This window comes from Arachis duranensis, chromosome 2, assembly GCF_000817695.3.
Source record: "Arachis duranensis cultivar V14167 chromosome 2, aradu.V14167.gnm2.J7QH, whole genome shotgun sequence".
NCBI lineage: Eukaryota > Viridiplantae > Streptophyta > Magnoliopsida > Fabales > Fabaceae > Arachis > Arachis duranensis.
This window is the reverse complement of record NC_029773.3, coordinates 27,854,499-27,881,946: the sequence shown is the minus strand read 5'-3', so window position 1 is coordinate 27,881,946 and position 27,448 is coordinate 27,854,499. Positions and strand designations below refer to the sequence as shown.

General features: G+C 35.3%; 5 protein-coding genes across 5 annotated transcripts; 2 read left to right on the top strand and 3 right to left on the bottom strand.

Annotated features, from left to right (window-relative positions):
* Positions 1–1,180: 1,180 nt before the first annotated feature.
* LOC107474123 (zinc finger BED domain-containing protein RICESLEEPER 2-like) lies at positions 1,181–2,507 on the bottom strand. Its single transcript, XM_052257792.1, has 3 exons — positions 1,542–2,507; positions 1,389–1,460; positions 1,181–1,198 (listed from the first exon to the last, which is right to left on the bottom strand). The coding sequence occupies exons 1-3, from the start codon at positions 2,505–2,507 to the stop codon at positions 1,181–1,183; spliced, it is 1,056 nt and encodes a 351-aa protein (XP_052113752.1).
* Positions 2,508–2,540: 33 nt separating this feature from the next.
* LOC127744922 (zinc finger BED domain-containing protein RICESLEEPER 3-like) lies at positions 2,541–3,161 on the bottom strand. The gene has a single exon (XM_052257791.1). The coding sequence runs from the start codon at positions 3,159–3,161 to the stop codon at positions 2,541–2,543; it is 621 nt and encodes a 206-aa protein (XP_052113751.1).
* Positions 3,162–8,533: 5,372 nt separating this feature from the next.
* On the top strand, positions 8,534–15,431 carry LOC107474118 (kinesin-like protein KIN-5B). The gene is made up of 24 exons (XM_016093709.3): positions 8,534–8,778; positions 8,899–9,100; positions 9,499–9,628; positions 9,722–9,877; positions 9,992–10,329; positions 10,410–10,548; positions 10,989–11,086; positions 11,180–11,336; positions 11,436–11,505; positions 11,585–11,661; positions 11,868–11,921; positions 11,999–12,079; positions 12,172–12,283; positions 12,364–12,450; positions 12,590–12,765; positions 12,860–13,021; positions 13,296–13,403; positions 13,498–13,656; positions 13,748–13,831; positions 13,943–14,148; positions 14,235–14,336; positions 14,434–14,543; positions 14,650–14,801; positions 14,901–15,431. The coding sequence occupies exons 2-24, from the start codon at positions 8,910–8,912 to the stop codon at positions 15,081–15,083; spliced, it is 3,132 nt and encodes a 1,043-aa protein (XP_015949195.1). The 5' UTR covers positions 8,534–8,778; positions 8,899–8,909; the 3' UTR covers positions 15,084–15,431.
* A 2,998-nt stretch (positions 15,432–18,429) lies between these two features.
* On the top strand, positions 18,430–19,131 carry LOC107474128 (zinc finger protein ZAT11). The gene has a single exon (XM_016093718.3). The coding sequence runs from the start codon at positions 18,500–18,502 to the stop codon at positions 19,013–19,015; it is 516 nt and encodes a 171-aa protein (XP_015949204.1). The 5' UTR covers positions 18,430–18,499; the 3' UTR covers positions 19,016–19,131.
* Positions 19,132–23,165: 4,034 nt separating this feature from the next.
* On the bottom strand, positions 23,166–24,069 carry LOC127744921 (serine/threonine-protein phosphatase 7 long form homolog). Its single transcript, XM_052257790.1, has 3 exons — positions 23,525–24,069; positions 23,352–23,433; positions 23,166–23,273 (listed from the first exon to the last, which is right to left on the bottom strand). Exons 1-3 carry the CDS (start codon positions 24,067–24,069, stop codon positions 23,166–23,168), a joined length of 735 nt encoding a protein of 244 aa, XP_052113750.1.
* Positions 24,070–27,448: the final 3,379 nt, after the last annotated feature.

Here is a 27,448-nt window from a genome sequence, read left to right as displayed (position 1 = left end):
GAATTCCTAATGGTTATAATTACCGTATATTTGTCAATAGGATATTCTTATGATGAACATAATATTAGAATTTTCCTTTGACCTGCGACTATCATAGTAATTAACAATGTATTTGTTATACTTTGATTCTGGACACCTAACACCCTACGATGTTAGTTGAATGGACATTGGGTATGATAGTTGAATGGATATTAGGTATGATTTAAATACTTTTAAAATTAATGATTAGTCAATATGGAATCTATCAACTGTGGTAATAAGTTCGAGCTTTACGAACTACGATTATAATGAATGAATTAAACAAAACCTTGGTCAAGAGGTTTGAATGAATAAAGAAATGAATTTCATAAGTCATTCATAATTCATTATAATAATGGTAACAAGTTAGAGTTTGACAATCAAACCGTACTCTAAAAGTTAGCCAAGAGCTAAAAAGATGGAAGGAGTTGTATTTTTGTTCATCTTGGGTTCCTAGTAAAAATATTATTACTTCATACTATCGGGTCGTCAAGGAGCGTTGTTAGACGCCATGATTAGTAAATTTAGTATGACTAATATACTACCCGCTTAGTAATTGAACCTATGGGGTCACACACTAACGAGTGTTCTAATCCTTGGTAAATAATCATTTAATTATTATTTTGATTAGATCAAATAAATAATTATATTAATTCAAATAGAGTATTATTATATTCACCTAATTAATTATTTTTTTTAGAAGAACATATCTAATATCTTCTATTTAAATCAATATAAATACAAATATTAAATATAAATAGTCTTCAAAGGATATAAATAGTCTTCAAAGTAAATAAACATAATCCAATTATCCAAAATACTCAAGTCATAGTTATAAATAGTCCCTTAGATAAAATAAATATATAATCCAAAGTCCAAAAACATAATTATAAATAGTCTTCAAAGCAAATTAAACTTAATTCAATACACTTAATTTTCATCTTCATCTTCATATAAGTCAATAACATCATTGGAACCAACTCCTGAAGAATAGCCTTCTCCTTTTGCAATATCTTCCTGATCTTTATCTTTCTCTAGAAAAAAAGTAAATAAATATATTAGCAAAATAGTACATAATAATGTTCAAAATCACTCAAGTATGTATGTCATAAATATAATATACCAAAATCATCATATCCACGAATCCAATTTCTGGTACAAATCACCGCTTCAACATTATCTGACAACAAACGACTTCTATACTTATTCAAAACATGAGAACCCATGCTAAATGCAGATTCTGAAGCCACGGTAGTAATAGGAATGCTAAAAAAATCTCGTGCCATTAGTGATAGTGTTGGAAAACGATGATGGTTGTCTTTCCACCATTGCAAAACATCAATGATTGCATCATTGCAAAATAATGTTGCCTCACTCAAATAAATATCCAGTTGGTTCTTTCCACTTTTCACTTCAGCTTCTTGATTACGGGACATCAAATCCTTTGCATTACAAACAATATATGAATCAAAAAGCATGAAAAATAAAAAAACACATATAATCAAGTAGATAAAAATACTTACACCAACAATTTTAATAAGCTGATTTCCAATTGCAGAAGATGTTGCTTGAGAAAAATTACTTGAAAGTTGGGAAGAACTCTCTACAGTTGTAGAGGAATTTTGATCATAAACCTCAAAAAGCTTGTATAACTTACTCTTCACAAGCTCCACTTTGTCTTTAGCACTAATAGGATCAATCTCATTATAGCAATGAACCAAAGTGTTGAGTTTAAATCTAGGATCAAGAACTGCCCCAAATGCAAGAACAACACTGTATTCTTCCCAATATTTATTGAACTTAATCATCATTTTTTCTCCCATGTTCCTTATAAGCACTTCATCATTCTTCAAACTATTCATTAAAATAAGATGGATTTGCCAAACTTGTAAAAAATACAAGTTGGATGTTGGGTAAGAAGTTTCAGACATCAACTTGGTAGTTTCATAAAATGGTAACAAGAAATCACATATCTTTTCAGTTTTTCTCCACTCATCTGATGAAGGACAAAACTCCCTAAACCCAGCTTCTTTTACTTTATACATTTCAAAAGCTTTCTTATAAGGAATAGCACTTGCAAGCATTGCATAAAGTGAATTCCACCTAATAGGAACATCTAAACATAATGCAGTCGTATACTCAAGTCCCTCAATATCTTCAAAACATTCTTTAAACTTAACCATTCGACTTTCAGATTTTCTCAGAAACTTAATACCCTCTCTAATCTTACACACTGCATCACCACATATTTTCATTCCATCTTGGACAATAAGATTTAAAATATGAGCAGAGCAACGAACATGAAAGAATTCACCACCACACAACAATGAACCATGCACATCCAAAGTACTTTTCAAGTGTTCAACACAAGTATCATTAGAAGAAGCATTATCCAAAGTAATGAAAAAAATCTTTTTATCAGTTTTCCACTCAGTCAAAAGCGTAAAGATTTTAGAAGACAACTCAAATCCTGTGTGAGGAGGAGGCATATGACAAAAATTGAGAATTTTACTCTGTAATTTCTAGTTCTCATCAACAAAATGTGCAGTCAAACATATAAACCCCTCATTGGTACTGGAAGTCCAAAGATCAGATGTTAAGCAAATTCTATTTGGAATGGAAACTAAATTTTTTTTAAGTTTCGCAGCTTCTCTCTTGTAAACTTTCACTATGTCAGCTTTAACTGTATTCCTAGAAGGAAGTTTCAAAGTTGGACTAATATATTTCACCCAATTTCTAAATCTCCTATCATCAACCATATTAAAAGGCTTATCCCCAGCAACTACATACCCAGCAAACATATCTCTAGCCACTCCTGAATCAATCTTAAGTGAATCCATTTTAAGTTGCAATTCTGCTATAGTCTGACCAATATCTTCATGCTTAATTTGAGTACAACTATCAAGATGCCGTTTTATAGTAGAAGTGCCATATCGCTTACCTCCAGCTTTAAACACTTTCTTGCATCCTTTACACTCAGCACGTTCTACTCCATCCATATCTGGACTGAGCTTTTTGAAAAAATTCCAAACATCAGAGGTTGTTGGTCTCAGCCTTTTCGAACTAGGTTCATCAACCTCGACCAGAGCAGCCTCAGAACCAACTCCAATGGTAACAAGGTTACTCACAGTTTCAGAATTCATATTTCCTGAAATAAAAGTAAAATGTAAATTGTTTATATGAACTAGGTTTTTCAACCATTAGCAAATCATACAAAAAACAGCAAGTATTCAGTCATAATCAAAACTCAACCATTATGAAGTATATTCAAAACTCAACCATTATCAAATTCAAGTATTTAACCAACAATCAACCATTATCAAGTATATTTAAAAATTGAATACTCATCTAGTTAGAACAATTTAGCACATTAACTTAAATGCATATTTTAACAACGAAATAAATTGTTGTCCCGCAATCAATGTATAGTCAAATACTGTTATTTTTCTTAAGAACTGGTACCACCCTCAAATCTCAATTACAACCAGTTGACCCTTTGCCAGGGCAAAATTTTAATTTATAAACCATAACTCAAAGTTATCTTATTTAACTTAATGTTTATAATTTCATACATATAACATTTATAATTACACACTTATTACATCTAATATTATTCAATTTTAAACCTTGGCAAGGGAAAAATTTTAATTTATAATGCTTACTGAAACAGAATAGGAGGAAAAATCTTAAAAGAAAAATAATCCCCAACTGTGAGATTCTAACAAATTTAGAACTGAATTATATGAAAACAACATCCAATCAAAGCTAAATTTATTGGGAACTAAATTTCAAAGACTCTGTATTCTAACAACAATCATAAAGGATTAAGTACCTTGGAGCCAAGTTTGGATCTGCAAGTGTTGAATAGCAAGTGTTGAACCCAGAAAAGTGACCTATTCAACAAGAATATGATTGGAAAACAAGCTTTAGTTTAATAATTGAGAATAGGATGAATGAATGTCTAATCAAATGGCATAGGAGAAAGATTTAGATGCAAAATAATGATATAGATGAATAATGGAACAACATATTTAACATTCTTGAAGCTAAAGTTTCTTATATAACAAGATTAAGCTGTCTATAATGAGAGTATGGCAGATCATGAATACTTGTGATTAAAGAAAAGTTGGAAGTTTAAAAAACTTACTGCTTGACCTGACACTCATAATCAAAACTCAACCATTATGAAGTATATTCAAAACTCAACCATTATCAAATTCAAGTATTTAACCAACAATCAGGCAAGGGAAAAATTTTAATTTATAATGCTTACTGAAACAGAATAGGAGGAAAAATCTTAAAAGAAAAATAATCCCCAACTGTGAGATTCTAACAAATTTAGAACTGAATTATATGAAAACAACATCCAATCAAAGCTAAATTCTAACAACTGCATAGGCAGCTGCATTTGATGTAACAACAGAACAAAAAAAGGATTACTTGCATATGAATTGAAAGAATATGTACAATAGGTATGAGTTAACCACCAGAATGACAAATTCAAAGAATATGTCTTCTGTCTTTTTTTATAATGACAATGAGCTCAATAACTCAGATATTTCTTCTCATCAATAAAATTGTTCAATTCTCTTAAGATAACTCCACCCTTTTTCTGTACATAATAAATAACAACACCATGCACCTTCACTTAGCAACACACACTATAAATTACAATCATCAAGTGTATCATATATCAACTTGTGTTAATAATTTGAAAACAAAGAATTAGTTACAAATATATGTTCAGGACTTCAGGTAATAGCATTAGTAAAGGTTAGAGTTGTGCAGACCTTGAAGGATCAAGGAGACAAGCAGGCAGCAGCCGTGACCGAGAGCGTGGAGTAGCCGTGACCGAGAACGAGGAACAGCCGTGACCGAGAGCGAGGAGCAGTAGATTCAGAGGACAAGCCACGACTCACAAGACCCAGGAGCCCAGGACCGAGACCAGCAGGCAGCAGCGACGACGGCCAGACAGAGGTGAGGACGTAACTCTGAAGTTCGAGCTGAGGTTGCTGGACGATGGAATTGAGAGACTGAGAGTGACGGTGAGGAGCTTAGGATGACCGAGTGAGAGACTGAGAGTGGCGGTGAGGAACTGAGGAACTGAGGAACTGAGGAACTGAGACTGAGGAACCGAGTGAGAGGCTGAGATCCGTCGAGGAGACTGGAGAGTGGAGACGAGACGACTGAGATCCTGGGTGGCGCTGCCGTCTGCCGAGGAACTGAGAGGAGAGGACCGAGGAGTGAAATTGTGAGAGTGAGGCAGCTGCAATGGGGATTAGGGATTGGGGAATGGCCGAATGGGGGGATTCAATTTAGGGTTTCAGGCTTTCAGCCAGTTAGGTGGGTGGGGAATGGGGATTGGGTCGGGTCGGGTCAGTTGGGGTGGGTTCATGGGTTCTGGGTCTGGGTTCATGGGTGATGGGTTCAGCCCAAAAAAAAAAACCTTCAGCCCGCCAGGCCAGCCCGCCCCGCCCTGCCAAAGCCCGCCAAAGCCCACAGTTTAAACGGTTTGGGTTAGGCGGGCTTTTGTCTTACGGCGGTCCCAAATTTCCAGCCCAGCCCGCCTTTTTTGGCGGGTTACGCGGGCCGGCCCGGCGGATTAAGGCCCGTTTGCCACCCCTACCTACGGTGTTAGTTGAATGGACATTGGGTATGATTTAAATACTTGTAGAATTAATGATTAGTCAAAATGGAATCCATCAACTATGGTAATGAGTTTGAGCTCTACGATTATAATGAATGAGATAAACAATGCCTTGGCCAAGGGGTTTGAATGAATTAAGAAATGAGTTTCTTAAGTCATTCATAATTCATTATAATAATGGTAACAAGTTAGAGTTTGACAATCAAACCGTACTCTAAAAGTTAGCCAAGAGCTGAAAAGATGGAAGGAGTTGTATTTTTGTTCATCTTGGGTTCTTAGTAAAAAATATTATTACTTCATACTATCGGGTCGTCAAGGAGCGTTGCTAGACGCCAACCTTGATTAGTAAATATAGTATGACTATTTCTATGATGAGTTTTTAAATATGGATAAGATCCTAACTGATTTTGTCTCAAATTAAGTTGTAATTTGATTCACAAATCAGTCACCAATCTCATACTATATATGTGTATATGATAAAAGAAAGAAAATATAAGTTTTCTCTTTTTACCTCCACATACACAAATATTCCAAATTCTTAGTGAAGAATTGCTGGTGCAAGGAGTTGCAAGAAACTTCTCAATTAAATCAATTGATCAAAGAGTTGACAACAAGGATTAGTCTCGGTGTGGATACATATAGTACCTTCGTACCATCAAAGGGAAAAGCTTTATTCACTAGGGTACTCAGGTATTGGCATCTAACCCATCTTATTGCAATAAAATTTTAAGCACAAAATAGATCAATAGGATTACTTTATTACTTCCACTACGTGTTATGAACACTTGTAATCCTTCATCTTCAACGGTGGAAAACTGATATTTGTCAGTAAAAATTAAAAGGGAGTTCCCCATTCAAGTTACTCTTAGTAAAAAATACGCACTTTTGGTAGGGTTTAGAAGCGTATAGGATCGATCTTGGCATTTACAATAGAGATCGATCCTCTATACACAAAATTTGAATTTTGGCTTGAATTTGGATAATAAATCAATTCTACAATTAATATAGGAATCGATCCTATGCTTCAAAAATCAACAAAATCCAATTTTTCAGTTTTCATGACTTGGATTTGACATGATTGAATCCTACCAACCATATTCTTCGAAAAACACGTTCTAAATGTTATAAAACATCACAAAAGTATTTTTGTCAAATAAGTTTGAAATATATTCAACTTGGTTAAAAACATTTTTAACTGAAGGGATAAACTTGTCTTTTATCCTCGACAATATTCTAAAGTCCTACGATATATTAATTGTCTTTTCTTCATTGCATTCTAGTTTTCTTAATAAGTATATGACATAAATATGTAATGCAATTTCACACTTTGAAAGTTACTTTCCGTTTGGCGTTGATTTGGTATTCCCATAAACTACTACTACGTCATCAATACTTGATTTTTGTTGTTGTCACTCATCAAACATATTGTTATACATAAACTATATAATGCATTATGATTGTCATAAATATCATTGTTACACACAAATGATTATCAATCATAGAAAGATGTTTGTCATTCGTAACCAACTAACCATATATAACTTTCACACTAAGCATTCAACTAGAATAAATGAATAATACATACATGCTAGGAATTTTAATATGTTGTGGAATGCACTAGTTCTCAAGGCTTAGTTAAATTTGTGCAAATTGATGAATCATATTATACTAATTTAGTCAAGGTGATATATAATACTTTGGATATTATTATTGATGATGATGACATTTATGAAGATTGGGGGTGGCAATAAGACGGTTAGGGATGAGTTTTTGTCCTACTTAATTCTGTTTCGTTCTACAATAATCTGCATCGAATTCGTTTCATTTTTATTTATGGATAGTAAAAAGTTAAATCTTAACCCACTTTTGTGAGTATCCGTTCTGTTCCTATCCGGTTCTATAATTATTAAAATTTAACAAATAAAATTAAATTTTAAAATTTATATAACTATCATTACATATGTAACATAAATTAAAGTAAAAATTTAAATATGATACAATATTATTAATCATTTTACTAATTATTTTATATATATTACATATATTATATATTAAAAATATATATTATATATATACTAGGGCGAGTAGGGACGGATTTAACCTAAATCCGATTTCGTCTCATTCTGTCTAAGAATCCGTTCCGTTAAAAATTCGTCCGGTATGAGGACAAGTAATTATCTGTTTCGAACAACGGATTAGATACTCACGAATTTAGATAGTGTTATCACTCTTAGATAAAAATGACAATATAATTTTTTAGAATTGAATTCACTTTAAGTAAAATGGCAACATAATTCTTATTGTGACATTGACGATAATATTGTGTGATTTACGCAGTAAATTGACGATAATATTGTGACTTACTAGTGGGTTATGACCTACATGATAAATTTGGAATATCAAAATAGCAGCAAGAATTAATTATAATATTCTAATTCTAATTTTAGCACTATAAAAAAATATAGCATTTGTATAAAAAAATTGTTACAAAAGTTTCTAATTTGTTTGCAAAATAAATTTGTAACAAAAGTAAATAATTGATGACAGCTAAAATAGTATACTTAACCTATTGTTTACATTATAAATCAAAGAAAATAATTCCATAAATTTCGAATACATTCTTAGATATTTAATATTTAATATCTATCCCATGAACAACATGTGAGATGGGACTGACATAGATGTTGGTTGTTAAAAAGTTCATGTAACATTATTAAATCCAAGATTAGATTGTCACCTTGGAAGAAAGTAGAAACTATACTGGAGCTTGTCCAAATTTATTTAAATGAAAAATTAAAAAAAGGCGAAGTTTAAACTTTAAACTTTAAATATTGGGTTTGCCGTGCTCTAGTGGTTGGAACTCGCTCAACGGCTATCCCAAGCTATGCTACAGTACTACACGATATACTGTCAAATAGCCGTTGCCACTTCACCTTCTCTTTTCAATTTGAATTTCTCTTCATCACTCTCACACCACTCTCTCACAACAATAAGAACGCGAAGGGGAAGAAAGGAAAAATCACCGAAAAGCAAACAACTCGAAAAGGATATCTTTCCTCAGATTCTCGGATTTTATTCTGCTTCTCCCCTCAGCTCAGACTCACCACCACAAGGTATATTATCCTCTCACGTTTTGCACTTTAACGTTACTTCGGTAGTTTAAAAAATAAAATCACATGTCAACAAGTGTTTTTTTTTAATTCTAATGTCTGTTTTGGGTTTGCTTTTTCAAGGTTAAAAGAAAATGATGCCAATAACGCCAGATCAGTGCAGCAAGAAAGTTGGATCAGGGATGACGGCGTCACCGTCTCCGTTTCTAACGCCTCGACCAGAACGACGTCGACCTGATTCAAGAGGCTCGGATCGGAACTCTAATAAGAACCACCGTCACGAAAAAGATAGCGAGACTAACGTCCAAGTTTTACTTCGCTGCAGGTCCTCTTCTTCTTCTTCTTCTTCATGAATTTTACCTTGTGCTTCGCAATTTCGAGATTTTTTTCTTCATATATGTATTATATTGTGTTAGATTTTGGACCTGGCAACCTAGCAACAACTAGCATTAGTTTTATGATCCAAGCTTCGTGTACTGTGTTTTATCTGTGGTGTGTAGTAAGAATTTTGAATTTTGAATTTTGTATTGCAGATTTGTATGTCTTTTATTGATTGTTAACTAGCCATGGATCTCTCTGAATGTTTGGTTTGGTTTACTTTGGATTAGCATTTTTTAGGGTTAATAGATGTTATCATTGAGACAAGAAATGTTGTATTTCTCCAAATTAGGGCTTAGCTAACATGCTCTTGGATTGTTGTTTTATTTATTTTAATTTATTCAGGCCATTAAGCGATGATGAACAGAAGTCGAATGTTCCTAAAGTGGTGACATGTAATGAAAACAAAAGGGAAGTTACTGTTATGCAGACTCTAGCAAACAAGCAAATAGATAGAGTATTCACCTTTGACAAGGTATGCAATACTTGCTTTGATGTGAATTTCTTAATTGTAGCATAGTGTGATCATTCTTTGGTTAACATTTCTTGATCCTGTTTATTTGGCAAGGTTTTTGGACCTAAAGCACAGCAAAGATCAATCTATGACCAAGCAATTGCACCAATTGTCAATGAAGTTCTTGATGGATTCAATTGCACTGTCTTTGCTTATGGCCAAACTGGGACTGGTAAAACTTATACAATGGAGGGTGGGATGAGAACTAAGGTATACAATACACTATGTGCCACTGCCCTCATTTCCTGATGCTTGTTAAAATGGTGTGGTGTTTTTCTTTTTTATCAAAGAAATTGTATATAATGACATGATTAATCTGTTTAGGGTGGTGATTTGCCTGCTGAGGCTGGTGTTATTCCACGAGCAGTTCGCCAGATTTTTGACGTTTTGGAGGCACAAAATGCTGACTACAGCATGAAAGTGACTTTCCTTGAGCTTTATAATGAGGAAATAACTGATTTGTTGTCCCCAGATGACAATTCTAAGCCCATGGAAGAAAAACAGAAGAAGCCTATAAACCTTATGGAAGATGGAAAGGGTTGTGTGTTCGTGAGAGGCCTTGAAGAAGAATCAGTTTACAGTGTAAATGAAATTTATACCCTGTTGGAACGTGGAGCATCGAAAAGGCGCACTGCAGAGACGCTGCTTAATAAGAGAAGCAGGTAGACCTGGTTTCCTTCAATTAAATTTGTTACATTTCTTGTTATTCGAATGTCTTTTAATGAATATTATTTTGTTGCAGCCGTTCCCATTCAGTGTTCACTATTACTGTCTATGTGAAAGAAACAGTAATTGGTGATGAGGAGTTAATTAAATGTGGCAAGCTTAATCTTGTTGATTTGGCGGGATCAGAAAACATATTGCGGTCAGGAGCACGTGAGGTAATGAAGAGCTTCCTCCTTTATCTCACCTTTTTGTGATTAGTAGTGCTGCATGGTAATATGTAATTGCAATTTGTCTTTTTATAAATGAGATAGATATAGAGCAACGGGGGTTAATGAAGTGCTTCCTCCTTTATCATCTCAGCTTTTTGTGATTAGTGCTGCATGGTATTATATAATTGCAATTTGTCATTTTATAAATGAGATAGATATAGAGCAACGTGGTAAGAGAAAATGATCAAAATATGGGTCATATTTGTCACTAAGTTAACTTTTCCAGATATATCAGCAGTGGATTACCTTCTCCAACTATAACTTGTTTCTCTTTGTCTATCAAAATATGAGGACTATACTTGTTTCTCAAGTATGCAACTGAATGTTAATATTATTGAAGCATTAAATATCAGCATATCTTCAATGCTGTGTGACAAAATTTGCAGGGACGTGCTAGAGAAGCAGGGGAGATAAACAAAAGCTTACTCACCCTTGGACGTGTCATAAATGCACTTGTGGAACATTCTCCCCATGTGCCTTACAGGTTCACCATAACACCATGTTCCTGTGCTGTTCAGAATTTGAAAGACATGTATCTTATATTATGCATGCCACTTGGTATTGTTTATTGTTTCAGGGACAGTAAGCTTACTAGGATTTTGAGAGATTCATTAGGGGGTAAAACAAAAACATGCATAATTGCTACTATTTCACCATCTACTTATTGTTTGGAAGAAACATTAAGTACACTAGATTATGCTAGTCGTGCCAAAAACATCAAGAATAAGCCTGAGGTCAGTTATTAAATGCAGTTTTTATCTTTTTTTTTTTTAAATTTACTTTATCATTTTAATTTGCTTTGTGGTAAATGTCACTTCTTATTCTTTTAACAGGCAAACCAAAAAGTTTCAAAGGCTGTTTTGTTGAAGGACTTGTATATGGAAATTGAGAGAATGAAAGAAGGTACATTCAACATTATCATCTTAAGTTTTGGAATATAGGGAGAATCTTGTATCAAACCTTTTTTCCAAAATGAATGCAGATGTGCGGGCTGCTAGGGAAAAGAATGGTGTATACATTTCTCACGAAAGATTTGCCAAGGAAGAAGCTGAAAAGAAGGTCAAGCATACTTGTTTTCAATATCTACATATCTGCCTAATGTTACAATAGGTTTCGTCTTAATTTTATTTACATCATTCTCTGATAAGAATAATAAGATTAAGGATGTCTACACTCCCAAGTTTTTAGCAGAAAGCTCAAATAATAAGATTAAGGATGTTCTGTATCTTGTGACGCAATCTAATATTGGCTTGTTATCTATTCAGGCAAAAGATGAGAGGATAGAGCAACTAGAGAATGACCTCAGCCTTAGTCAAAAGGTATTCCCTGGAGTATATCAGGTTGACATTTTTCTATTCTGTCCCCAAATCTTGTCAATAATTAATTTTAATTTCAGGAAGTTGACAAGTTCCGTGAGCTCTATCTAACAGAGCAAGAACAGAAACTAGATTTGGAATGTGAACTGAAGGATTGCAAGGTGCGTGGAGGCAAAACCTTTTTTGTCTATTGCTAATCACTTAAAAGTTTCAGATTAAGAGTATCTTATCTCAAATTAAACTACCGCTTCAGGAAAAATTAGAAAAAACTAGCAACACCTTGCAAGATCTCCAAGAGAACTACAGGCTGGTAGTTTCAACATTGAAGGAGAAGGAACATACAATTTCCAAGCTACTGAAATCAGGTTTATCAATTGTCACATGCTGGCACATTTGTGCTGTTTTTGTTCAGTATATATGATTTGCTTTATTTTATCTCCAACAGAAAATGCCTTAGTCGGGCGTGCGAAGGAAATGTGTACTGATCTGCAGATCGCATCAGATCATATTGATTCACTATCCTCAAAATTAGGTATGATTTACTTTGCTCTGAACTTTGATGACCACCATAAGAAATTTTCTTCACAGGAAATGCTCTGAACTGAACTATACAGGTTTTTGCAGGATATATACTTTCTTTTCTTAAGTATCTTATTTTGTTAATCTCACAGATCAAAAAGAAAGGATGGAGGCAGAAAATCAAAAGATAATATTGAATTTTGGTTCTCTTCTAAACGAGGGCCTAAAAGACTTGCAGACAACCATTGCTGGGTCTATTAGTCAACAGCAGAAACAACTGAGGTGCATGGAAGATCATGTCTCCTCATTCCTCACCAGTAAATGTGAAGTAAGAAAAATGGATAAAAGAAATCTTATTTCAATTTCAATCTATGTTTGCCATATTTCTATTCATTTTCTAACTAGCAGCAATCTTTCATCAGGCTACACAATCTCTAGAATCAAGGATCAAGAAAATGACTGAGATTTATACTTCAGGAGTAGAGACCTTGAAAGGTCTAGCCAATACATTACATATGAAAGCTTCGTCTGATATGGAGCAGATGCAGTCTCAAGTTTCATCACAGGCATTGGCTGTTGAGGAGGTAAGAGCTCATGCAAATATTGCTTGGTTTTGTTAGATACGAAAACATGGTTACGCAAATGGGTTAACTCGACTTAAATTTAACTAAAGTTTACTCAGCAAAATTTGGTTTATTTCAAATGCTCACATCCACCTTAGTTGGACAGTCGGTGTTGATTGTTCATGAATAATGGATAGATTGGTTTTACGGTTTATGATTGGATTGTGTATTTAATGAAATTTAATGGTTCCTTTGCTTTTTACTTTAACTTTCAATCCCTTTCTCTCTTTTGTAGTTTCTTGGTACTGCTGTTCATGAAGCCAACGATGTTATATGCAATATCCAGAATTCTCTTGCTGAGCAAAAGCAGCTACTAGCTTTCTCTATCCAACAACAAGAAGAAGTACGTTCTACTTACAACTTTTCAATTTTTTCTTGGGTAAAATATTAGAACTTAAAACAATTATTTAATCATGCTATTTCATCAATCAATGTAGGGATTGCAACAAAGTTTGACTTCAGCACGAGTGGTTTCTGAGGCAACTGTGAACTTCTTTAATGACATTCATCTGAGATCTTCAAGAGTCATGGAAATTCTCGAAGAAACTCACATTGAGAGGTCCAATCATTTAACTAATTTTGAGAAGAAGTTCAAGGTAGGTAAATATTTTGTGCCTCCGAGTTACTTATCACGTCATCTCTAAGTTAGCCTCTCGTGGTTGATTTCCTTTCTAACACATGTAACAGGAAGATGCTGTGAGAGAGGAAGAGAAAGCCTTAGAGGAAATTGTAGCAATTTTGGCGAGATTGACTTCTAACAGAATCACTATGGTCAATCAATCAATTTCATATTCCTTGTTTATTCATATTTCTCTTCTTGATATGTACAATTCATATCATGTCAACTGCAGTAGTGCTGACTTGTCAAAAAATATGTATCAGGTCTCAGAGGCATCAAGAAATATGCAGGTCATGAGTACAAAACAGTCCGAGAGACTCCAGCATGAGATGTTCAGCATTCAGCAAGTTTCAAAAGATGCAACTAAGGAACTTTGCGAATATGTTGAGAATGCAAAATGTCATTTTGTGGAGCAGATATTCTCAGCAAATGAAATCAAATCCAGCATGGAAAATTCTCTCTTGGATTGGTAAGCTTTCATTTTACTATTTATTTAGTAAAAAAAGAAAAAAAAATTAGACACATTTTTATGTGATTGTTACTTATGCTCTGCAGCTCAAAGAAAGTGGACTGCTCCAGGCTGCAGTGGGAAAGTGCTCACATGTCCTTAAACAATATCCACAAGCACAGTCTTGTAAAATTTGAATCTACAGTGAAGTAAGCTTTAGATCACATATTTTAGTTTTGTTTATAACAAGATATTTCTATAATCTGATTAGTTCTAATGCTTGTAACTACTATTGATGCTTAACAGGGATAATATCATTAAAAATGATGCTCTAAATCGGGACTGTGTGTCTGCGTCATTGACTTTGGATTCAGATTATACTGCCGGAACTCGCAACTTGTTAACAGATGTAAATGGTAAATTACTAAACTATTTGACTGAAAATATATCAGATGTAAATGGTTTTCAGTTTTCATTTCTTTATTTTCTGAGGCCTGAGAAACAAAAAACTTTTACTTCCAGGTGCACTAATGCTAGACCACGAAACCAAGAGGGAAATTGATTCTATGACTAAACAGTGGTTGGAACAGCTTAACTCTGTTCAACAGAAGCATGATGAAAATATATCAAACATCTCTGTCCAAGCAGATAAAAGCCTTGTTTTAGATTACGTGGTATGTGAAACTAACAAAGAATTTAATTGTTGTTGATCTTGTTAGGGAGACAGGAAAAAAATTAGCCAATAACTAACAGAATATTGTTTCTGTTCTTAGGTTGACAAGAATACAAGTCCAACATCCTATAAAAGAACTGTGGTCCCAAGCCATGCTTCCATTGAGAAGATGAGAACTCAGATTACAGAAGACGGTTCCACGCTCAACCATACAAAATGGGAAAGCAAAATTCCACTTCCATCAGCATCTCCAAATCGGACACCATTTGCAAATGTGAATTAAGGCAATTGTTTAGTTATCATGTGTACAAGTAAAAAAAGCTCATCAACTGATGAGTACCACTCCCATGTATCCTAAACATTTTGCAATTTGTTAGCTTACTTTAGAAGAATGATAGTTGGTGAACATTATGATGCTCGTGAACATTATTATTAAGCGGTTTTTCGAGGAGTGAGATTGGGCTGAAAGGGGTGGGAGTGTTTTGGTGAATGATGGAAAATTGAAGGGCGGGGAAAAGATAGCGGTGTTTTAGTCACAGCACATCCTAGAAATCGATACATTAAATTCAAGCTCAAATTTGATAATCATTTTTATTTTTGAAGAAAAAAACTAGTAAGGAAGAAAATAGTAAGAAGAGAAAAAAATGGTTTGTGATATTACTAAGAGTAAAGAATATATTGCTAAATTAGATGTGTAATTTTTTTTAAATATTAATTTTGGTCAATTTAATTAACAAATAGTTAATATTATTATTAAGAAATAATTTAACAAAACAAAATAGTATTTTTTAATTTTTTAAAGTAATTTCATATTTAAGTAAAATCACCAAATTCACCAATAATTTTGCAATTCACAATGCTTCATGCCCCCATATTTAAAAAATTCAGCCATGGGAAGTTATATAACAGAATTTTCATTTACTGCTTGTGAATGCAAGCTACATATTATATATTATATATTTTCATTTATATATGTAGCTTCACCACATTGTGCTGTACTGCTGTTCCTTTTCATATTAGACTTACGTGCATAAGAAGAAAGAAGTTTCGCACACTTTCCGCTACATGGACAATTCTCCGCGTAAGTTTAATTTTAGCTGGCGCCTATGGCGGCTTAAGTACTTGGCTGGTTTTTGAAGTGTTTTACTGGACAACTAACAAGAAACCTAAGAGAAAAAACATGATTTTGCTACCCAAAAATGGGGTGCGCTTCACAGCAGTTCTGTTTGAATGGAGATTAATAATATTATTCCTCAGACATTTATGCGTTTACATTAATGTTCTTTATTTGACTTTTGGTTACTAGAAAATGGTGTAATAAAATATTCCGAGAAAAATGACATGGAAGCTTCATGGAACTATTATGCTGGCTTGTTTGACAAGGATATGGAAGATTCATACAAGTCGATTGCTCAACCGTGCAGCCTTACTCGGTAGCATAACTGCAAAAACACTGCAAGTTGCAATCACACGGTTATTAAAGTAGTAGAGGACTAGAGGTAATGAAGCATGTGAGGGTCACGTGGACTACTGGAAATAAAACTAACTGATTTAGTGAGAGAGTTTAATTTTGATATACTTATAATTTAATTGTATAAATTAATTTACCTAGTTGTTTACTTATATCTGTTTTTTGATGATTATTCATATATTTAATGTTAAATTTAATTATTTTTTCTGATTTAATAATTGGATGCACATATAAGATGTAAAATTATTTTATACTAATATTGTATCAAAATTAAATTATTTAATCCAATAAAATTACTAAAACTGAAATAACAAATATTTTGATCCTCTAATAAGTAATAACACAATTTTATTTTTACTCACAAATATTACGGATTTTACTATTCAATAAGACAGATTTTTAAATACGAATAACATATATTTTTACTTAAAAGAAATAACTTTTTTTTTTTTTACTTTTCAAACACACCAATTTGGCAGGGTTCGACACATATATGACTTGTATATATTTTCTGTTATTGTATAATTACTATGATATATTATGTTCTTATTTTGTTTATAACTATTCGATGAGGTTAGACATCCAATTTTATGTATATAATGTTTATAATTATATATTGTTATATTAAAAATTGCTTTATTATTTTAGTGGTAATTAATAAATATTAAATAAATTATTTTTAAGCTAATTAGATTATTTTTTTATTATTTCTCAAATATTATTGATATATAATCTAATTAAGGTCTATAAGTTTTAAGAATAAAGGACATTAATAAGTAGAGTGAAAGTTTGTCCAGGGCATTAAAGAAAGTGACAATTTGGTCTCTAATAATTCTTGGGTCAGACAATCTTATTTCTGATTTTTTTTATTTAAATTTTTAATGATATGAATAAATTATAGAATATAATAGTCTTTTAAAATTTAAAATTGAAAAATGATCACGTATTATTTCAATTAAGATATAGATTAGTCCTGTATATATCCTACTTTTTAAATAGTACGTGCAAATTTTGTTTTTGTTTTATAAATTGATGGACTATTCGTGAATATAGATTTGTGATTAAAGCTTTGAGTGTAATAAATAAAATGTTAGAGACTAATATCAATAAAATAAAATGTTAGAGACGAAATTGTAAGACACAGAAATTACACCAAATCTGGAACTTTAATGTTTAATCTAATTCCGTGTATTTGATCTACGTGGGCATCACTTATTCATGAAATCATGATATCCTGTTTTATTTAATTATTTATTTATAATAGCGAGAAATATAAATATTTAGGATAAGTTAAAATTTACATATTATATTTGCATATCTTTAAAAAAAAATAAATAAATCACATAATTAGATACGTTATTTTTTTTATTTATATAAAGATATCTAAATTTTTTAAATTTTAAATTTTGCGTTATATTTTATTTTTTAAAATAAAAATTTAAAATTAAAAAAAATTAAATTTTTATATTAAAATAAAATATAATAATGTTAGGAAATCAAGATAGTTTTAACAAAAGATCAGTCAAATGTTCCAAAACCTCTATGTAGATGGTGCTTATGTTAGGCATTAGGATATTTTTTTTTTTTGTAAATTGGATGGTTCTAAATTTATTTTCTGATTTATCATATTTTAGATATTTGGAGAAAGAAGGAGGGTAAAAAGATAGAAACTAATTGAATTAGTTTCTGTAATTCACGTTGCAATGATACTGAATATATCTCCTTCTAATTTAAATGTAATAAAATATTTAATAACTAATATTTTAAATCATAAATAAATAAAATAATTACTATATTTATAATTAATTAAGTTATTTAATTCTTGACTAATTTAGAATTGGTTTCGTATACTTTTCCTAAAACAAATAATTTTATTTAAAGAGATATAATGACATGTGACAATTAGATGAGGAATCTTCCAAATTAAGTTAAGAAACCTATTAGATACGATAGCGCGGAATTATGTAAGCATCCACGAACGCAGTTAGAACTTTTAGAACAAAGAAAGTCAAAAAGTCCAACTGATTTGTTTTTTGCTGAACAAAATGGAACCTTTCCCAGTTTCCGTGGTTTCCAAGTTGAACCAAACAATACCTTTGACTTTCTCACCAAGTAATATAACTCCCCTATAAATACACGCACACACTTCCTCATTCTCCCAAAATTCATTCATTCACACACTCAAAGCTTAATTATTCACATATACGATTCATTCATTCAAATTCTTCATGACAGTTATCAAGAGAGAAAGAGAAACAAACAATGAAAAAGAGAGCATAGATTATTTGGCAAATACCCTAATGTTGCTCTCAAGTGCCATAGAATTGAAGAGTAGTGAGAAATTCGAGTGTAAGACATGTGGCCGCAAGTTCGCATCTTTTCAAGCACTTGGTGGGCACAGAACCAGTCACAAGAGACAAAAGCATAATGGTGATCATGGTGATGAACAACAACTCAAGTCAGAGCCCAAGAAACCCAAGAAGATGCACGAGTGTTCAATTTGTGGAATGGGATTCTCTTTGGGGCAGCAATTAGGTGGCCACATGAGAAAGCACAGAGAGAATAATAATAATAAAGGGTTTTCTTCTAATCCTATAAACCATGCTGTTGTCAAAGTTCCGGTTTTGAAGAGATCGAATAGCAAGAGGGTTATGTGTATGGACTTGAACTTGACGCCATTGGAGAATGATCTCAAGTTGTTGTTTGGAAACAAGGCACCACGAGTTGATCTTTCTTTCTTGTGATGTATAGTTAGTTAGGACTTAGGACAGATATTTTCATTCGTACTTTTTTTTCAATTATTTTTTCTGTAAAGATTCATTATTGATTTATATATATTAGATGATTGATTCATTATCAAGTTTTGCTTTGTGGTGGTATATACAGTTAGTGATTTCACTATTTGTAGTTAATCATTCTTGCATCTTAATTGGGTAAGGAAAAGCTTTTTTTTTTTTTGAATTTTATTGATGAAATGACTATAACATCCTTACAATGTCATAACCAAGCAAAGCATTGCAAAAAGGTGGGACAGGACGCATATATTCATTAGCTAGTGGGGGCCAATGAGATTTAAAAAATTATTGAGTGGTTCTTAGGCTAAAGAATTCAGCACGCAACTCACGTATTGGACATGTGTCTAAATCTAAAACAGCACGTAAGTTTTGTGTTGACACATGACAACCATTCGTCAACACACATGATGTGTGATTTCTACGTGGCAGGCAACACGCAGGTTGCGTGTTGCACACGTGGCGAACGTTGGTTGGATGGTTTAGCAACACGTAACCTGCGAGGTAAGTCTTATGTCTATAAAAAGCAAAATTCGTAACCATTTTGCTTCATTCTGAAAGAAGTGTTTTCCTCCAAGGTTGGTACGATGGAGGGTATTGCAAATATAGTGGTTTACCACAACGGTGAGGTCGTATGAAATACGTATGAGGGTGTGAGCTTTGCGTGTGAGAATATGTTTTCGTTTGTGGTTCCATGCACTATAACGTTTGTTGAACTACAGTATGGGCTCTATCAAAGCATAGAGACTGACATTGTAAAGAGGGTGACCAACATTCTTTACAGGAGTCCGGTTGTGGTACTTGGCAGCCTGATACAATTTGAGGTTATGCTAATCATCGACGAAACAAGTATTCAACGGATGTTTCGTGTTCACTAGCAAACTCAGGTGCAACACCCGAGGATTGAGTTATATGTTGAGTTTGAGCATATTGTTGCATATGAGGTTCAACATGACCCAGATGTGCAAGATGACAGAGTTGAGGCGTACTTGGGAATGAACGATGATAGCAATGAGGAGTTCGAAGCTACGTACGAAGCCGGTGATGAGGACGAGGACGGCGATGCAGGAGGTGAGGCAGTGGCGGAAACTTTAGTAGTTCTAGCCGCAGTTAGTCAACCGATGGGCGTTCCACCCTTTATGTGTAGTTTGGATCTTGACGCCATGCATGCACCGGAGTTTCCCGAATATGCAAACATAGGTACATGAGCAGTGGATAATATGTTTACTTGATTTTGTTTTAGCGGATCAATGAACGACAAATGTTTTCTTATAGGTGTTGCTGATCCTGAGGATGGGGAGTTTAGGATTGGAATGGAATACGATTCAAGAAAATCAATCATTACGGCAATTCGGAGTTACGCTATCTCCAGAGGAGTCGATCGATTACATTGTTTATGAATCTGAGACACAGACGTTCTATGGAAAGTGCAAGAATTATGGACGTGGGTGCGACTGGCTTATTCGAGCCAGCTTGATACAGAAGAAAGTTTGTTGGGAGATTCAAAGATACAACTGGAGGCACACATGTTCCATGGGAATGATCTCACAAGATCACTCTAAGTTAGACTTGGACACAATTGCTGAGGCTATGAAGCCATTGGTTGAATCTGATCCATCCATACAGGCCAAAACTACAATTACGGGGGTCCAGGCAAGATTTAACTACACTATTAGTTACCGGAAGGCTTGGCTGGCAAAGTAGAAGTCAATAGCTAAGGTTTTCGGTGGATGGGAAGAATCTTACCAAGCTTTTCTGCTGTAATTCTTGGCAATGGTTCAGAAGATGCCTAATTCACAAGTCCAAATAGAAACACGACCCTGTATAACAGGAGTCAAGAGGTGGACGGTGTTAGGATACTTCATCGGGTATTCTGGAGCTTCAACCCCTACATAAGAGCTTTCAAATATTGCAAGCCGCTGGTTCAGGTTGGTGGGACCCACCTATACGAAAAATATAAAAGTTGTCTTTTGGTTGCAGTTGCACAAGATGGGAATCAAAATATTGTACCGATTGCTTTTTCTATTGTACAGGGTGAGACTGTTGATGCGAGGCACTTTTTTCTCAGTAATTTACGAACACATGTTGTAAGAGCATGATGGATGTTTTGTATTCGGCACATTGGCAGTAACTTCTTGAGAGAATTCAAGGTTCCGTACTTGCAAAAACTTGTGGTCAACATTGGGTATTCAAGGACAGTGGAGAAGTACAACGCCAACTATAAGAAGTTGCAAGAACGAGGCGAGACATATGTTCGTTGGTGCGACAACATCGATCATCCCCAGTGGGTGTTGGCATTTGACAAGGGACATCGATGGGGTCACATGACGATGAACCTTGTTAAGTGCATTAATTTGTGTTGAAGGGTGCTTAAAATCTTCCTATATTGGTGCTAGTCCGAGCAACATATTATTAGTTGAACGAGTTATTTACGTGGAAGAGTACTGAGGCTTACCAGTGCAAGCGTGCTGGATTTACTTTCTCTGAGTTTGCCACTTAGTGGATAGAGGCAAACATGCAATGTGTAGGTAACATCGTTGTGAACCAGTTTGATAGAAGAAACGAGGTATTTGAGGTGCGCAAAATGCCTAGTGGAAAAGTGTTAGTTGTTGATCTTCCACGACAGAGGTGCGACTGTGGGTATTTTCAGGTGGAGCGACTTCCTTGTCGCCATGTTATTGTGTGCTCTGCTAATCAGCGACTAAATCGGCAGGTGTGTGTCAGCAATGTATACAAGATGTCAGAGATTCAGAAGGTCTACAGAGTTGAGTTTGTTCTATTGGGCGACACAGAGACATGGCCTGATTACCTAGGACCGACCATGGTCGTGAATCTTGCCTTGAGACGAAAGTCAAAGGGTTGTCCCAAATCGCTCGCTATTTGAATGAAATGGATTCACAGGAAAAGCGTGGTCCTCGGGAATGCCATCTTTGCAGGGGACAGGATCATTGTCGCAGTAGATGTCCTCAACGTGCTGGACCAAGTGGGGTTGGTGGCGATGGGAGCTCGTAGTATTTTTAATATCAATGTAATTTGAGTCATTGTATTTCAATTCTGAATTTTAATGTAGTCTTTCAGTTAATGTAGTTCAATTCTATATTTCGATATCTATGTAGTTTTAAGTTAATGTATTTGAGTTAATGCATTAAAAGTTCATCTAAACTGAAACTAAAACAAGAAATACAACGATGAAGGAAACAAAGTTCGTCTAAACTGAAAACTAATACAACAAATACAATGATGAAAGTAAACAAAGTTCGACTAACGGAAGGACTGGGGATATACTCGCCAATATGCTCCTGTGTCGGCTCATTCAAGTCTAGACCGATCGGAGCTTACTGTGATGCATTCATACGACCCCGATCGATCTGAATATGCGACTTGATGCATACACTGGCTCGACTATCTAGTTTGGCCGGTAGATGATGTTGATGAGACAAACCGTCGACCGATGCCCGGTAAAGTTGCGAGGACTACTGTGAAGGGATGGTTGAGATGTAAGCATCATCAAGACGAGGACCAATGCTATTAAGGAATCGACGAATGATATCTTAGTCCCCAGGTGATGGTTGTGATGGTGAGAATAGGGGAATGTCTGCGAGCCTGAATCCAAGATGGCTGTGATGTGATCTATGATAAAACTGATGGCTATGATGCAATCTGTGATGGCTCGACGATGGCTATGGACGATGATAAAGAAACAGCTGAAACATTGCATAAGGTGGTGGCTACGGTGGATACTGAGGTGGCTACTACGGTGGATACTATGGTGGCTGCTAAGGTGGTGCTTGCTGAGGTGGATACTATGGTGGGTGCTGATGAATGAATTCCGTCAACCTCAGGTACATCCCATATGATCTAATGTACCAACTCCGATAATCGGCAGATGGGGTGAAGTCGACAATTGGTTGCAGATCCTGATCTCGCAGACAACTGTTGTGGCGTTTACCCTATTATTGTATCCATTCGTCATAAATCCTGCACCAGTCATGGTGCTGTACTCCCCGAAGAGTATAGCAATGCGTCTCGACTAGTATGGCTTGTATTGCCAGAGGGGGAGACTGTGATATCTGTACTGGCAAACCTCTCAGTCCACAGGAAGTCATTCAACACACTCGAATGACACCAACGGCCCCACCATGTCACAGACATCAAGGTGTGCATGTAGTTCGGCAGGAATGATGATGCCGATATACAGCCTCCATACAAACTGCAAAATAAATCGAGGGGCATTAGATTATTAATAATACCATTAATTATAACAAAAACCCTCAAAACCCATACTCACCTCTTCCATAATGTTGATTGCATGCCTAATGTTTGCCTGAATCCTAGCCATCCATTTTCGGGCCTGTGGATGATGACTCCATCTGCAACATAGAACATTATTCACATAGTTTGAATTACATTTTGCCTATAAATAATATACAAGTTAAATTCTTATAAAATAATGACGTATACCTGCGTGCCACTAGTATCTCAGCCAGCGCAAGCTGGTGTCGGGGAATGGGTGCAAGCTTTGGCATACGCTCCCACGCCCAAACAAACAACAAGTCTAGTGGCCCATCCATCTCCTTGCAATTGTACCGTGATGCACGACACAGTGACCTGTAAAGGTTTGCAAGACAAGCTGACCCCCAACTGTAATTGCTGATCTGATCAAAATTCTGGAGCAGTGGTAGATATTTCGCGTGGAAATATACTGTTGACTTGTCCACGAAGAGGGTGGTACCCAACAGACAGAAGATGTGACACCTAACATAGCGCATAACTGACTCCCATGTATCCAAAGGTTGTGTGTCTCTAATATGGCCAACCCTTGAAAGATTTATGTAGCTCTTTGAGGAACTGCTTACTTGGGGTTTGCTGCTGAATATTGCGAGACTCTGGGCGACCAAGAAGTCGTGACTGCTATCGGTCCAACCAGTCACAACCTCTCCGTCAATCGGTTGGCCGAATAAGTATAACACGTCCTCCAGTGTCACTGTAACATCACCCACTGGCATTACAAACGTACGTGTCTCCGACCGCCACCTTTCCATAAGAGCAGCTAGTATCGCCGAATGCCCTCTGATTACTCCAACTCTCGAGAGCTGGTAGAACCCAGTGGTTCGTAAGGTTTAGTCAACTGCCGAATGCCACGTTTCTGGTTGGCTAAGCTTACGAGACAAAAAATTCCTATCAACCTCGTAAAGTTCAACCACAAAAAAAATTAATTTAATAAATAACAAAAATAATAAATTAATAATTTTTCAACAAAAAATAAAATAAATAATAATTAAACACATTTGAATTTTTTATTATTTACATTTATAATTAATTTAATAAATAACATAAATAATAAATTAATAATTTTTTTAACAAAAAATAAAATAAATAACAATTAAACAAATTCAAATTTTTTATTATTTACATTTATAACGCCATTCTTTTAATTAAAACAGAAAATAAAATAACAATAATATTAAAACACAAAACACCATATAATTATATATTATTCATTGCTTACGTAGTTTCATTAATTTATTTTACTAAACAAATGAACTGTACTATACCTAACGAAAGAAATAATAATAAGGACTAGATTCAAATTAATAAATTAAATTTTGTGTATATTCAATTATCTTGTCTTTAGTGTTAAAGATATATAATAAATTTGTTATCAGCTTAAATTTGTTATTTTGTTTAACTAAGACTTATATTTAATATTTAATATTTTATTATTCAATCAATTATATATTCTAACGAAGAATATGAAAGCAGGACTATAACGCACTCCCACGCGTAAGAGTGGCCGACGTGCACGCGTCATTTTCAAATTTTCACTCCCTACGCATGCGCATGGTCCACGTGTACGCGTCGATGTGCTGCACCAATTGCCCAGTCAAATTCCTAAGAGTTGTCCGAGAATCGAGCTGGTTTTGTGCGTGGGGCACAAAACGCACCCACGCGTACGCGTAGCTGACGCGCAGGCGTCCCTTGGCTTTTCTCCCATCCACGCGTACGTGTGGGTGACGCATACGCGTTGTTGTAACTTATGGCTTTCCACGCGTGCGCGTGGGCGACGCGCACGCGTGACCCTGTTTTCACCCCAAGGTTGATTTTTTTGAGTTTTCAAAGCCAAATTTCAGACTTCTGAGTTTCCATTTTCACCCTTTATGTCCTAAATCTTTATAGTATGCGTAGTAATGAAATGAAGCTAGGACATGTGATAACTTGTGGATGAAGTAAGTGAGATTAATTGTAAGTTATGATTAATGATGACTGTATGAGTTATTGAGGGTGATGATGGAAGTGCGGTGTATGCCGTGAGCCAAAGGGCTCTATTTGATAATGATTACTGGCTGGTCATGGGTTATGCCATGAGCCGGATGGCTATGATAAATATTGATTTATGGCTGGAAATAGAAATATGGCTTTGAATGATTGCTTTATCTTGAGCTCTCTTTCTCAGAAGTGCGACCCCAGAGAGATGAAGGAAGGTGAGGATCCATTTCCTTGTCCCTCTTGATATTGTAAAATCGCCTCAGCGAGATGGTGCGAGGTTAGGATCCCCTCCTTGGTTCCTCCTGGTATATGAGAACGTACCTCCTGGGTAGATGCAAGGGTTGTGGTTGCATCCCACTTGCTCCAGGTTGGTTAGTATATAGGCTCCCCGGGTAGATGTAAGGGTTATGGTTTGTCCCACTTGCTCTGGGTTAGAGATTGTGATGCCTGGGTAGTAGCAAGGGTTGTGGTTCGTCCCACTTGTTCCGGGTTAGAGATTATGATGCGTGGGTAGTAGTGGTAATAGTGGTGATTCCACTCGCTTTAGGTTGAGCTTTTGAGACTCATGGGGTAGATGCAGTGGTTAGCCCCCACTTACTCCCAGTCGAGTATGATTTGAGATTGAAACTATCGGAGTCTCGGATTTCCTTGGGTAGATGCAATGGGTCGGCTCCACTTGCTCCAAGTTGAGATCCGAGATCCTGCTGACCCTATGTCGTAAGTGTAGCCAGACACTGTGAATGTCACGGCCCAAAATGAACCATGATCGGCGCTCAGGAAAATAGTTCCCTAGCAAGCCTATCAGACTCAAATATAAATTAAATAAGAAAGTTACAAAGATTTTGAATAATTTACAAGTTCTAAAATAAATATTTATACATTTTTAACAAAACTTAAAATAATTAAGAATGGTTGAATCCTGCCTGTGACATATGGAGCATACAGCGTCTAGGAACTCAACAAGGAACAGATACCCATTGCAGATCATAATTCTTGAATAGAAGGACTCACATATTCAAGTATCTATTCCTAAAAATATTTTTTAGAAAAACGGAATGAGTTTTGCAACTCAGTGACTAGACAATTGATGCCAGGGCATCTAGGCCAGTTTCACTGACCTTTTCTTTACTGTTTTAGGGTAGTTTCATGCATTTTCTTAGAGAATAAGGCAAGTTTTGGATGAAAATACACTCACACCTTGATTCAAGCAACTATTGTGAATTTTACATGATTTCATGAGGATTTTGCAGGAATTGAATGACAAATTGATGATGCATAATCTCATGACTTTGGCTAGAGCTTTGATGCACTTTATTTGCTTGATTTCAGGACAAAGGAAGCAAGGAAGAACCACGTTAGTAGTCACGTTAAGTTAACGTGACCACTAACGTGGAATGGGAATGAGCTTACAACGTTAATGAGAAAAGTGATCACCAATAACGCTTGCGAAGCCATCATAAGCCCACGTTAATTGCCACGTTAACTATGTTAACGTGGAAATAAAGAGAGCTCCAGCGTTAGTGGTAAACGTGAACACCACTAATGTTCCAAGAATTGGCAATGAGCCACGTTAAGAGTCACGTTAACTTAGTTAACGTGAACTCTAACGTGGAAGAGAGGAACAATGCCAACGTTAGTGACACTCACCTTTGTCACTAACGTTGGATCAAACTAGCATTGCCCACGTTAGTGGTCATGTTAAGACCACAAACGTGAAAGTTAACGTGGAGCTAAGATTGATGAGCCAACGTTAGTGACACTCACCTTTGTCACTAACGTTGGAGATGGCATTCACTACCACGTTAGTGGCCACGTTAACTTAGTTAACGTGAGCTCTAACGTGGAAAGTAGGGCCACTTGGAGCGTTAGTGACAAATATGAGTGTCACTAACACTCTCGAAGATGAGGCATGCCCACGTTAAGAGCCACGTTAGTTACACTAACGTGAACTCTAACGTAGGGACAAGGGGCACAAGGCAACGTTATTGGGAAAGGTGACTCCCAATAACGCTTGCGAAGGTTCATAAGGCAATGTTAGTGGTCACGTTAGTGCCACTAATGTTGAAGCTAACGTGGACTATATGGGGTTGGAACGTTAATAAAAAAAGGTGATTACCA